At 47.7% G+C, this 13,456-nt stretch overlaps 1 protein-coding gene across 3 annotated transcripts in view; it reads left to right on the forward strand.

Moving 5' to 3' along the window:
• The window catches only part of CYFIP1 (cytoplasmic FMR1 interacting protein 1), a 93,865-nt gene extending 80,647 nt beyond the window's left edge, over window positions 1–13,218 (forward strand). Inside the window, exons 25-31 of one of the 3 annotated variants that reach the window (XM_079924240.1) lie at window positions 21–111; window positions 2,475–2,605; window positions 8,082–8,154; window positions 8,696–8,790; window positions 9,581–9,819; window positions 10,218–10,365; window positions 12,337–13,218. In XM_079924240.1, coding sequence (XP_079780366.1) covers window positions 21–111; window positions 2,475–2,605; window positions 8,082–8,154; window positions 8,696–8,790; window positions 9,581–9,819; window positions 10,218–10,365; window positions 12,337–12,501 — 942 coding nt within the window. In that variant the 3' untranslated portion in view covers window positions 12,502–13,218. The remainder of the gene's footprint in view (window positions 1–20; window positions 112–2,474; window positions 2,606–8,081; window positions 8,155–8,695; window positions 8,791–9,580; window positions 9,820–10,217; window positions 10,366–12,336) is intronic. The other 2 variants (XM_079924242.1, XM_079924241.1) reach the window with 2 other exon arrangements.
• The last annotated feature ends 238 nt before the right edge of the window (window positions 13,219–13,456 follow it).

The raw sequence follows: 13,456 nt of genomic DNA on the forward strand, positions 1-13,456 counted from the left end.
ACACAGCCCATCTCTCACAGCTGCAAGGCACAATTCTACAGTACGTGAAGACGCTGATGGAGGTGATGCCCAAGGTCTGCCGGCTGCCGCGGCACGAGTACGGCTCCCCTGGTGAGCACAGCGGCTCCCTGGGGTGCACAGGGAGGGACAGTGTCAGCCATAGGCCCCAGTAAGGGAAATCAAGTCGGAAATTACTGATAAGGATCAGATCTGCCTTCCCCGGGTGGGAGGAGGTGGGGAGCCCAACCAGAGCCTGATTGTTTCCAGCAGAAAAAACCAGCCAGCCTTTCAACCAGGAGCACGTGTGCAGGAGGGTGTGTAGGAGTTGCCGTTTGGGGTGGGAATGCTGGGTGGGGAGTGAGGGCTGTGAACCCTGCGCACCTTGGCTCTCCTACAACACCAGGATCTTGAAGATCGCTGACCAGGGAGGGGCAGGGAGCTCCACTGCCAGGTCCAACTGCCCAGAGGCCTCAGAGGCAGCCCCATGCAGGGGTGCTGCTTCCCCTTACAGCGCAGCCCGTCTGTCTTTCTGCCTGGCAGCCTCCCTCTAATTGAGAGCCTGTCCCATTGGCTGGCTGACCGTAGGGCCCTCGGGCAGATGTGCCCTTTGGGGTGCCAGACAGACCTGCATGGCCTGACCAGAGCGGATTTGGGGCTCTCCATGTGAACAGCCTTCGTGACCTCAGAAAGCATCGTTCGTGATAAAATTGGACTACAGGAACCCTTATCTCGTAACAAAACTGCCTTTTGTCTCATATTCGTTACTACTTTCTTAAAAGCTGGGCAGCTATCTTACCAAGTGACTTGGGCCCACACGTGGGTCACCCATGAGAGACTGTTCTGATGGGTAGTCGGCTGGTGTGGCTGAGCCCCCAGAGGTCGCTGGCATCGCCCAGGGCTATTGGTGTTTAAGGAGACAGTGAGATGACCCATTTGGCCCCTGGGAAGGGACCTAACCGTTGGTCTGGCCTGGCTTCGGAGGATCTCAGAAAACAGATGAGTAACATTGGGATAATAAAACTGTTGCTCAGATCCTGACTAGAGCCGGATATTTTAAAGGTGGATATTTTAAATGTCAAAGACAAGCCATTTAGGCCAAATCCAAAGCTGGTCTGGGGCAGAGCTGTGGACTTCAGGGCTGCTCTCTGAACGTCCTCGCCCAGCTGGCCTGGCACCACCGTGTGGGTAGTGCCATGCTGCTGGGAGCACCCCTGCTCTCTCATGCCCGTTTTGGGGTGGACCGCAGAGAGGAAAGGATGGGCTCTCAGGCAGGCAAGGCTGTGGGGTCCGTGCCGAACGGCATTCGGGGCCTGACCTCTCGGAATGAGGGGTTTGAAGTCATTTAAGTTTCTGAGTTTGTTCTCCTCAGGGTTGTTGAGGCTGTTCTAGGTCTTCTGTGAGACTATAAATTCTGGAGTCAGCTTGGGGATTTTTGACTGTATCAGCATTGAATGGATAGATTGAGTTCTTTCCAGACTTTATGCCTTGTGCCTTTTCCGGCCTTATTACAACATCCACGGCCTCCAGGACAGTGGTGAAATGTGTGTCTTGCTCTGGAGCTCTGGGAGAAGGTGTGCAGATTCACCACTGAGTGTGACACTAGCTAGCTACAGGGTTTTTGTAGACGTCCTTTATCAGGCTAAGTACATTCCCTTCTGTGCCTGTGAAGGGATACTGAATTTTACCAAATACCTTTTCTACCTCTGCTGGAGATGACAGTGTGGTCTTTCTCATTTACTGCGACGTGATGCCTCCTCTGAAGATACAGGCAGACCTTGGAGATATTGCAGGTTTGGTTCCAGATAACCGCAGTCAAGTGAATATTGCCATAAAGCAAGCCACATGAATTTTTTTAATTTCCTGGTGCATATAAAGTTATGTTTACGCTGTACTGTAGTCTATTAAGTGTGCAATGACACCATGCCTTATGAAACATACATATCTTAATTAAAAACACTTCATTGCTAAAAAATGCTAACCATCGTCTGAGCCTTTAGCAAGTTGTGATCTTTTTGCAGTAGTAACATCAAAGATCACTGATCCCAGATCACTGTAACAACTACAATAATAATGAAAAAGTTCAAATATTTCAAGAATTACCAAAATGTGACACAGAGACATGAAGTGAGGAGACGCTGTTGGGAAAACGGCACCTATAGACTTGCTTGATGCAGGGCTGCCACAGATCTCCAATTTGTAAAAAACAGTATCTGCGAAGCACAGTAAAACAAGCCATGCCTGGACAGGGTTGACAGAGAAAGAGGCTTTGGAGCTGAGGCCCGGCACTCAGGTGGTGGACAAACCACCAGTGCAGGGAAGGTGCTGGGGTCAGGAGACGTGCGGCCATGTCCCTGTGGGCACGATGGCAGTGGGAGAATGCTCAGTGCTCCCGGCCGTGAACCCCAGGCTGCTCCCTGTGGGGCTCCCTCCCCTCCAGCCACCCCCAGCCCCACACTCATTCTATGCCACCACAGGCATCCTGGAGTTCTTCCACCACCAGTTAAAGGACATTGTTGAGTATGCAGAGCTGAAGACGGTGTGCTTCCAGAACCTACGGGAGGTAGGCAACGCCATCCTCTTCTGCCTGCTCATAGAGCAGAGCCTGGTGAGTGCCCCGCCCCGCGTCCCGCCAAGCCCCCCTCCCCACGGGTGATAGATGAGGCCGAGCTTTAGACGCTTGATTCGGTGGGGTTATTTAGTGGCGGAAGGGGAGCAAGTATCGTAAAGCACCGATCTTTTCTCATGACTGTTTAGACTTTAATGTGAATTTGTTCCCTACAACTGGAAAACAGAAATGCAATGCAGTTCATCATTTAAGAATGTTTTATTATATAGTATTTGCTGCATCTAAATTAACATATGTGATAGACACATAAGGTAAAAGCACTGCTGCCCAGGGGAACTGTGTATGATGGGAAGTTCCACAGCTGAGGCTGTGGAGCCCTCAAAGCGTGGCTCCGTGTGAAGAACTGATTTTTAAATTTTGCTGAATTTTGTTTTACATTGAAATAGTTGCATGTGCCCCATGCCTACTGCAGTGGACAGCATAATAAAGCAAACACCAGGAGCCCACCACCACTAGGAAAGCACACATGGGACACCCACTTTCTCCACTGATTGCCTCCTGGTGGTGTCATTTAGCCTCTCCCTCTGTCCCCTGCAGACCATGTCACCTGACAGTTCTGCACTGAGAGCCTTCGTGAGTGTAGCACGGACTCTTGGTGGCCTCACTCTGCCTTTCCCTCAGGACTAGAGAGCCGGCTGTCTTCCCCGGTGCTGGCCTCTTCCCGTCCTGTTAAATGCTCCGTTTGTATCTTTTGTCCATTTTACTACAATTTGTGTATCTTCTGTATGTTACACTTAAATGCAAATACCTCCCCCTGTTTTTGGCTTGTCTTTCCACTCTCACAGTGGTGATGTTTGGTAAACTGATACTCTTAATTTGAATGTAGTCTCTGTTTTTTTTTTTTTCCTAATGGTTAGCACTTTTTGTATCTCTTCAAAGAAGTCCTTTCCTACCTAGGGGTCATAAAAATATTCTTTCATATTTTCTTCTAAAGGTTTTAGGTGTTGCTTCTCTATTTTATCATCCTTCTGGAGTTGGTTTTTGTGTGTAGTGAGATGTGGATGAGGTTCTTTTTTCCTCTGTGGGGTAACCAGTTGTCCCTCCTCCAGTGGCCGAAGGAAGACTCCTCTCTTTGCTGGTTAGCAGTGTCACTCTGTCATCCTTCAGCTTTTTTGTGGATGTGCTGGTCTGTTTCTTGGCTTTCTTCCTCATTCCACCGGTCTGTGTGTCTGTCCATGGCTTCTAAAACGTCCTACTCATGGCAGCTGTAACTTAAGTCTTGACACCTGACAGGACGTGCTCCTAACCTTTTTCTTCAAGCACATGCTCCCTCTTTGTGGATCTTTGCTCTGCTCTGAAAGTATTAGAATCGGCTTGCCAAATGCATTGAAAAAGCATATTGGCATTTGGATGGGAATTGTTTTGCATTTCTGGCTCCGTCTGGGGAGCTCCTCTGTTACTTCTTAAAGCAGTCTCTTGTCTCCGGGGCCCTGGCAGCTTGGCAGAGGCAAGGTCGTGTTTTGCAATGACCGGGGCTGGGGTGCCCGTACACTGTGCAGGGCGTGGCAGACTGCCAGGCCTGTAGGGGCTGAGCCACTGGACTGGCCCTCTTACACCCAGGTACACAAAAAAGAAAATATGTTGGCTCTCATGTCAGGGAGCCCAAGGTTGGGTACAGCCTCCGGTCAGGACCCGCATCTTCTGGCTTCCCCTCTGCTACTCTGCTCCCTGGAGACCCTTTCCATATGGTGCCAGAGATGGGCAACTCCCAGCCCCTCACTGTCCCACTGGCTGTGACTCAGCCCAGCCCACCTCCCCTGCAGCAGGAATGGTGGTGCAGGGCCGGCAGGCAGCTCCCTGAAGAGCTGGTGTCCAGGGCAGCCTCACTCTAGGAACAGCTGAGAGAGAACTGAATCTTTTATCTTTCACATGTATTTCCATGTGAATTTTTAACAAACAGATAAGTTAGGGAAAATTCCTTTAAATAGTAATCACTCATCATGAATTTTAAAGATTTAATATAGGAAAATTCCCTTCATGAGTGACTTTTCCTGAAACACACACATAAAGGGAACACTTGGACATTTGTTGGCTTCTGGAAGGAGTGTGGTCCTGTGTTAGAAACTTAGGGAAAGAGAAATCTGGAACTGATGTGATCCTTCCCTGCCCAGACCCTTCAGTAATTCCTATTGTCTATACCTGGACACCAGTGCAGCCCTTCTGAGGCGTCCAGCACTCTCAAAGCACCACACCCCCGCCCTTCCCAGGCGTCCAGCACTCTGGATGGCCCCCTGCAGTTCTGGGGGACCAACCTCAGCAGTGGCTGGACCTTCCAGGTCTCAGGAGCCAGGTGAGTGCTGGGCCTCGGCACCCAGGTGACACAGATCCCCAGTGTCTCTTCCCTTCTGAGACCAGGGCCTGGGTCTCAAGTTTACACCCTGTACTGGGCTCCCTTGAGTGACAAGCACAGTGCTGGGCATCTAGGAAAGACATTATTAAGTCAGTTGATCTTAAAGCAAACTTTGGCTTATGAGTGGACGGATGTTTCTGAAACAATAAATAAAAAGGTCATCTACAACTCAGTTGAGTGCCATTTTCTTTTCACTGCAGATTCCATGGCCCGTGAGTGGCCCCTGGACACGGTGGCTCTACCTGCAGGAATCTCTGTCCCCACCCCCTCCTGCCCTCTGTGCACTGTCACCCTTTGCTTCCTCCTTCCCCCCTCACCTGTCAGTGCACCTTATGGCAGTGGCAAGAAGCCGCACTCCTTGTGTTGGGCAAATCTGCTCCCAGGCCCTGCCCCAGACTGGAATTTTGTGGTCTCGCGTTTGTCCTTTTGGAAATAAGGGGTGGTGTTTTCCAGTACCAGGGTGGGACTCTGTAAGGTGAAAGATGCATTTTCTCACTCCATCTCATCAAACCCAGATTCCAGACACTGATCTCTCCTTGGTGGTTGTTTTGGTGTCTCCAAGGAAAGTGGTAATGAACTGTGTTTGGCATTTGTGTGGACTCCCATTAATATAAATGGAGATGTTAAGCATAGATGTGTTCTTGAAATTGTCACATTAGAAAAGTGGGGTAACCGTCACCCAGCTGCAGGGGGCACTGAGCCTGTGGTGAGGCCCCCAGGGTATTGGTGGCCCCAACTGGCACCAAGATTTGGTTCAGTAACCAACAGTGTTGATCTTACTCTGAACCTCTGCATTGGATAGATAGGTCTACCTTTCTGAAGAAGGGGTTTTTGTTTTGTTCTTTAAATTCTGCTCTTTAAGCCCAACCTGAAATTTTTGGTGATATAATTCTTCTTAGCTTATATGTGTATGTGTGTGTTTACTGAACTTTTTGTTTCAGAATAGTTTTAGATTGCTTGTTTTTTGGGGTTTTTAAAAATAAATTTACTTATTTTTGGCTGCGTTGGGTCTCCACTGCTGCGCGCAGGCTTTCTCTAGTTGCAGGGAGTGGGGGCTACTCTTCGTTGCGGTGCACGGGCTCTAGAGCACAGGCTCAGTAGTTGTGGCTTGTGGGCTCTAGAGCACAGGCTCAGTAGTTGTGGCGCACAGACTTGATTGCTCCGCAGCATGGGGGATCTTCCTGGACCAGGGCTCGAACCTGTGTCCCCTGCATTGGCAGGCGGATTCTCAACCACTGTGCCACCAGGGAAGCCCTGCTTGTTTGTTTTTAATACTGGATTTTATAGCCATTCTCCCTCTTTCTCTGGCTTGGTTTGGGTGCAGAAATTTGAGTTCATTGTCAGTGACACCTGGAAGCTGTACTGATAGCCAAGTGGTCCCTCTAAAAGTGGTGTTGCCAGCAGGCAGCTGCTTTTACCACCTATAGAGCCCTCCATCTGTGTGGCTCTGCCCCAGCCGTTCCACCCAGCAGCTCTCTTCCCTCATCAAAGTTTCCCATCCCCCATCCATTGGCCCGGCCACTTTCTTGCAGTTAGTCACCTTACAGGTGCCCTCCAACCCTCTCTTGGTGCAGATGGGCTGATCGCCCGTCTCCACTTGGCTTTTTTCACTTGACAGTAAATATATTTTGGAGATCACTCCACATCAGTAAGTGGTGACGTTCCTCAGCCTCTCTTAGCTGCATGGCACTCCACGGACATTGCCCCCATGCTGTGTTTGCATGCTGTGCCGTCGCTGTCTGACGCCTTCCTTCTTTAAGCGTGTCCTCTTTCGGCCACCACGCCTTCTCCTAGTGCAGGGGGCCTGGGGACCAGGTCCTGTGTGCTCTGGCCTAGAGGGGCTCCCGTCACGTGTGTGCTGCGTGAAGAACTCGTGTTGTTGCTGGACTTGGGCACAGGCGACGGGGTGGAGGTCAGCCTCCTTCTGGGGGGTTCTGGAGGAGCAGGGGTGGCTGATTGGCTGCTGCACCGGGCTTACGTTAGGTGACAATGGGACCCTCACTTGATGGGTACAGAAAGCCTTCTCTTCCTCCTCTTGGTCTTAGCCTTGCTTTCATCTTTGGGGAGATCCTCAGAAGGGAAACTCTCATCAGTTAGTATGTTTTGACTCTCTGATAATCATTTCTTTAACAATTTGTTTTATTAAGGTTTCAGGATGGGTGTAGCATAGGAGGCATGAGAGCCCGTTCTCGTCTTCTGCCTTTTTGCCCTGCGGTGAACGCACCGCGGTCTAAGGCGCTTTCCCTCGTTTAAGGGCCCTCGGACTCGGGAAGGGCGCCCTGTTCTTGCCCATCTTTGGGTTCACGCTGGGCTTTTAGGAGTTCTGCAACCCCTGTGACATTGGAAGTAAACTTTCTCCCTGCATTGCATTGTTCTGGAGGTCTTGTGTAGCATGGCGGTTTTTTTTGTTTGTTTTTTTTTTTTGCGGTACTCTCATTGTTGTGGCCTCTCCCGTTGTGGAGCACAGGCTCTGGACGCGCAGGCTCAGCGGCCATGGCTCACGGGCCTAGCTGCTCCGCGGCATGTGGGATCTTCCCGGACCGGGGCACGAACCCTTGTCCCCTGCATCGGCAGGCAGACTCTCAACCACTGCGCCACCAGGGAAGCGCAGCGTGGGGTTTTATTGCCTCTTTAAAGGAGTTGGTGATCCAACAACAGGTTCAGAGCGACTGCTCAGAACCTTGTTTTCGGCTCTGTGGGGAATCGCTGACGCTGCCCCTTCCTTCTGCCTTCTGCGCTGTTTACACAGGAAGCACCTCCTTCCTATCTCTGCACGGAGGGCTGCAAAACTGTAAATACGAAGGCCACGTTCAGTGCTGGGTTTACTCATGTCTCTGTTTAAATTAGTCAAAAGTAAGTAAAAATGAAAATTCAGTTCCTTAGCCACATTCCAAGTACTTAATTGCCACATGTGGCTGGTAACTACCTTAACAGCACAGCTAGGGGACATTTCCATCATCCCAGACTCCTGTTGGGCAGTGCTGTTTGCAGTGTTTAATTTACACTAAATGCCAAAGATGTGCCTTGTTTTCAGCGCCTGATTTCTTTGTCCATTTTTGCTGTGAGATAAGCTTCATAACACAGCCTTCTTTTTCTTTGTTCTAGTCTTTAGAAGAAGTATGTGACCTCCTGCACGCAGCCCCTTTCCAGAACATCTTACCAAGAGTCCACGTGAAAGGTGAGCCAGCCCTCTGACCAGGGCAGGGATGCATGTCTGTGTGGCCAGAGAGTTCTCTTTAGTTACAGGCCAGCTTTGTTTGAGTTTCGTGCCTGTTCAGTCATAACCTGGGGTAATTGGTAACATAATGTTGTTAAATGAGTATCAAATAACGGAAGTATTTAGGGCTGAAATGCTGTGTCCTGGATGTGCTTCAGAATAGCACGGAAGGAGAGGTGTTGGGTATCTATGAAAGAAGAGTGCCATCTCATGATTGTTGCAGCGGATGGGCACAGAGGATTCACTGTACTGTGCTGTTTTTGATTATATTTGGATTTTTCAGTAAGTTTTTAAAAGTGAATATTGAACAGAAAATCAATTCTCTGAGTTAAAATAGCAAATGAGCCAGTTCCATAAAAGAATTTTCAAAGAGAACCTACATGTATAACGTTAAACATTTTTCATTTGGTTGGTTTTTGTTTGTTTGTTTTGACAAAATTAAACTTGTGCAGTTGTTATTCATACAAAGGAATAGAGTATAAAATATTTTTTTCCACTGCAGAGGGAGAGAGACTTGATGCCAAAATGAAAAGACTAGAATCAAAGTACGCCCCACTGCATCTTGTCCCTCTAATCGAAAGACTGGGAACCCCTCAGGTAATGCATGTTGGGGCTGCTGTCACTGCCGTGAGCTGGGCCCACACATTAGGCCACTACCGGGGTTGGGGCTTGAGAGCACGGGCTCTGGGTGAGACCCAGCCCTGAAGCGTCATGAGGGGGGACGAGCCCGCTCAGCTGCTCAGGCCCCAGTGTCTCAAGTGGGGCTCGTAACAGGACCTTGTCACAGGGTGGCCGGGAAGTTTGAATGAGCTAACACGTGAAAGGGACTTAGAACATCACCTGGCACGTGAGACAGACACAGAAAACGTCGCTGTTTTTGTTGTCCGTCCCTTCACGGAGAAGGCCTTCTCGTAGGTTTTTAATAACAGAAAGCAAGGAGGAGTTCCGTGAACTTAGACCAGCTACATCAGAGTCTCTCAACCTCAGCACTGTCGCCATTTTGGACGAGATAATTCTGTGTTGTGGGGACTGTCCTATGAATTGTAGGACATTTAGCAGGATCCCTGGCCTCTACCCACTAGATGCCACTAGACCCACCCCAAGCTGTGTCAACCAAAAATGTCTCCACACATTGCCAGATGTCCTCTGGAGACAAATCACTCCCCGTTACGAACAGCTGTACTCGACAGTTCTCAACTCTGGAATACGTTTAGTGTGGTAAGACATACGGGTAATAGCTGACGTATTTATTTTGTTGGTACTTATTTCTAAAAACCCTCTTCTGCAAGCTGGGACAGTTTCCAGTGGGTCAAAAACAAAACTGGAGTACTTCAGTTTCAGCACTCTAGCCTCCTGCCATGCCCGTGACATTTTGTCCTTCCTACAGCAAATTGCAATAGCAAGAGAGGGGGACTTGCTGACGAAGGAGCGCCTCTGCTGTGGCCTGTCTATGTTTGAAGTCATCCTGACTCGGATCCGGACCTTTCTGGACGACCCCATCTGGCGTGGGCCCCTGCCCAGCAATGGGGTCATGCACGTGGATGACTGTGTCGAGTTTCACAGACTGTGGAGCGCCATGCAGTTTGTCTACTGCATTCCTGTGGGAACACACGAGTTTACAGTCGAGTAAGCGCGTGTGCTCGGGGCGAGGTGGGGGAGAGAACCTGGTGCCGGGCTAACACGGGGGACCACCTTCCTCTGGAAACGGACCCCCAAATTGCTGAGCTGCTATAAAGCTGCTCAAGTGGGGGCTCTTGCCTGAGGCCCAGCAAGTGCCTCAGGGCTGGGCTTCTGCAGTTCTCTGAACTCATGGAAACTTGTGCAGGTCAGGTGTACATTTTGCTAGATAGGAGGGCCGCAACTTCATGACCTCATTCTTCATGGAGGAGCCACAGTTTGCCAGAGGAAGCCCAAAGAGGTGTTTACCGGGGGCACACCTCTGCTCAGCATTCCAGGCGGGGCACGCAGGTGGTCTGGTCGCTGGAACCTGATCACTCATCCTACCTACTGCTTCTTGTCCCCAGGCAGTGTTTTGGCGACGGGCTCCACTGGGCTGGCTGTATGATCATTGTGCTTCTTGGGCAGCAGCGGCGCTTTGCTGTACTGGATTTTTGCTACCATCTACTCAAAGTCCAAAAACATGATGGCAAGGATGAAATTATCAAAAACGTGGTATGTGGAAGTTTCACAAAAAAAGATACTTTCTAGTTATTGTAAGTCGTTTTTCTGGAAATGTTTCTCATGCCAGGACAACTGAAGCATTCTTTTCACTCCCCAAATGAATCTAAATAGAATTAGTAAGTAAAAGAGTCTGGTACTGAAATACTAATGGTTCCATTTTCCTTCTGTTTTTAAGGTATGTAGACCTACTTCAAATTATAGAGGCTTGTAAGATCTGCAGTTTCAGATTATTGGCATACCCTTCAAGTCTTCTGGCTCCCTTCGTTGTAGTTAAAGTGTGTTTGGGGCTTTTTTAAAGATCTTTTTGTGTTTTATGGATTGTTTGTAATTGAATTCCAGAAAATACTCTGCCATTATCTTTTCAAATATTTTAGTTTTTCTTGCATTTTGGGACTTCAGTTAGATATGTGTCAGACGGACTTATCTGGTCTCCACTTAATATCTCACAGTTTTCAAGGTCAGAAGTCGGGTACAGCACAATTCAGCTGGGTCCTCCATTTCCAGTTTCACAAGGCCACTATCAGTGTGTCTGTAGGGCTGTGATCCCTTCTGGAGCCTCTGGTCATGGATCTGCTTCCAGACTCATTCAGGTGGTTGGCTCAATTCAGTTCCTTACAGTTGGAGAACTGAGGTGTCCATTTCCTTTTCCTTGGCTCTCTGGGCTGTACCCAGAGTACTGTCTTCGTTTAACTAACTCACTTCAGCTCAGTCTGACCTGCTGTGCTTTTACTTTTGAAAGTCATCAGTTTATATTTAAAATGTTGATTTGCTTCTTCTTCAAATCTTGGTAGTCATTGATAATTTTATCTTCGTCATGGAATTTTTTTCCAATTTTTATTTCTTTACACATTTCATGTATCTTATATTCTTTTTTAGTTCTAGTATCTGAGGCCTCGAGGGGTATCTAAAACTCTGAAATGTTCCACTGTGTTGGACTTTTTTTTCTTTTTGTCTGCATCAGGTCTTAGTTGCAGCACGTGGGATCTCACTGCGGCACACAGGCTCTTCGTTGCGGCACGCAGGTTTCTCTCTAGTTGTGGCACGCGGGTTTTCTCTCTAGTTGTGGCGCGCAGGGTCCAGAGCACACGGGCTCTGTAATTTGAGGCATGCAGACTCTCTAGTTGAGGTGCGCGGGCTCTGTAGTAGTTGTGGCGTGCAGGCTTAGTTGTCCCGCTGCATGTGGGATCTTAGTTCCCTGACCAGGGATCAAACCAGCGTCCCCTGCATTGGAAGGCAGATTCTTTACCACTGGACCACCAGGGAAGTCCCCGTGTGTTGGAGTTTATTTATTTGGCAGCTCTTGTTTGATAGGGTTTTTCCCTAGGATTTTCATTTACTGTTCATCTCCCAGAATTATTACCAACTTGGGACCACTTTAGCCTAATGAGAGGTCCAGGCTTCGTGGAGAGTCTCCAGGTGTAGTCCACCTTGCTTACTGCCCAGCCTGTCTCCTCATCCCACTGCTGCTGGTGGCATCTATCCCTGAGGAAGTCCTGGCTTTTGCTTTACTTCCTGCATAGACAGAACCAGCAGTGCTTGTGTTTTTTTTTTATCCGGTTCTATTATAGCATGAAGGTCTGTCAAAGCATCCTGTCCACAATAACTGGAAATATTTAAAACTTGTGTTATTACTAGTTTACTGGTCTTTCCCCATTGTCCCCATTATCTTCATCTTTACATTCCTGGCTTTTAGGAGGTGTCCTATAGGTTCTTAATACCTGTTTGTTAAATAAATAGGTCTTTAAGTTTCACAAATGAATCTACAGTTAGTAGCATGAAACCAACAGAGAAATGTTGCAAAATATATTCATCGGTCCAATAGTTACATTAATGAGATGGTACGTGTCAGTAGTTTGCTATAATTTTTCTGAGAAAATATGAAAATCCTGACATTTTGACACATGAAGAATAAATGTGTAACTGTTATTAGTAAAACATCCTAATTTTAACTGTTGTATGTAGCCTTTGAAGAAGATGGTGGAGAGAATTCGCAAGTTCCAGATTCTAAATGATGAGATTATCACTATCTTGGACAAGTACTTGAAGTCGGGCGATGGAGAGAGCACGCCTGTGGAACATGTTCGCTGCTTTCAGCCACCTATCCACCAGTCTCTGGCCAGCAGCTGAGGGCATGTGTATCACCTGTTTTTGAAGAGTCCCAGTACTGACTGCATTTAAGAACTATAAGGGCATGTTTTTCTTTCCATAAGCTAGTTAGATTTTTAGGAACTATTTTTCAGTATCTCTGTGCCTGTTAAAGGGGGTGTTTTCAATCTAAAAGCTTAATTTTATAAAGTTGACTTATTTTTCTACACTAAAATTGTATATACTTTTGGTAATTGGAAAGTCGGAGGATTTGGCTGCTGAGGGTTGCCATCACGTCCTTACAAAATTATTTTCCATTTTTCTATGGAATGTTCCAACAGCTAGCTATGTTATGCAGTGCTGCTGAGTTCATCCATTTATCCTTTAACAAAGGATCCGTAACATTTAGGGAAAGACTTGTGAACTTAAGCAAGAACCTTAATTACCAGCTAATTGTGATAAAACCCATTACCAATTAGAATTAAACTTAATGATTATTTAGCTTTTGTTTAGGGATTTTTCCAGTTTTTTTATGAAAACCTTTTCTAAGTCATTTGTTTCTTTCCCCTTTTTGTGTCAGTGTTTCAGAAAATAGTGAACTTGATTTCTCTGCTTCTGCTAAATCCAGTTGTGACAAAATCTAATTTGTGAGGTATGATTTAAAGGTTACAGAAATAAAACTAATGAAACCTGTTTGTGTCCATTTACTGTGACCCTCCCTATGAGCCCTGGCTTGGGCAAGGTACTCTCTCTCCTCACTCGAGTGCACAAACCAGGCCAGTTGTCTAGGTTACCTGCAGCCTTGGGAGAAGGGACAAGATCATGATAGTAAAGCTTCCATATGGCTTTAAAAACGTTAATACCAAAAAGTCCAGGTGCATCATCCATGGCACCAAATATAGTCTGTGAACTATTCTGTTGTACTGTTTAACCTTGAGTTACATAAAACATAACTGTAATGTGAAATAATAACCCTGGGGCCAGCATTCTGCTGCAG

Source organism: Stenella coeruleoalba, assembly GCF_951394435.1.
Source record: "Stenella coeruleoalba genome assembly, chromosome: 6".
Lineage (NCBI taxonomy): Eukaryota > Metazoa > Chordata > Mammalia > Artiodactyla > Delphinidae > Stenella > Stenella coeruleoalba.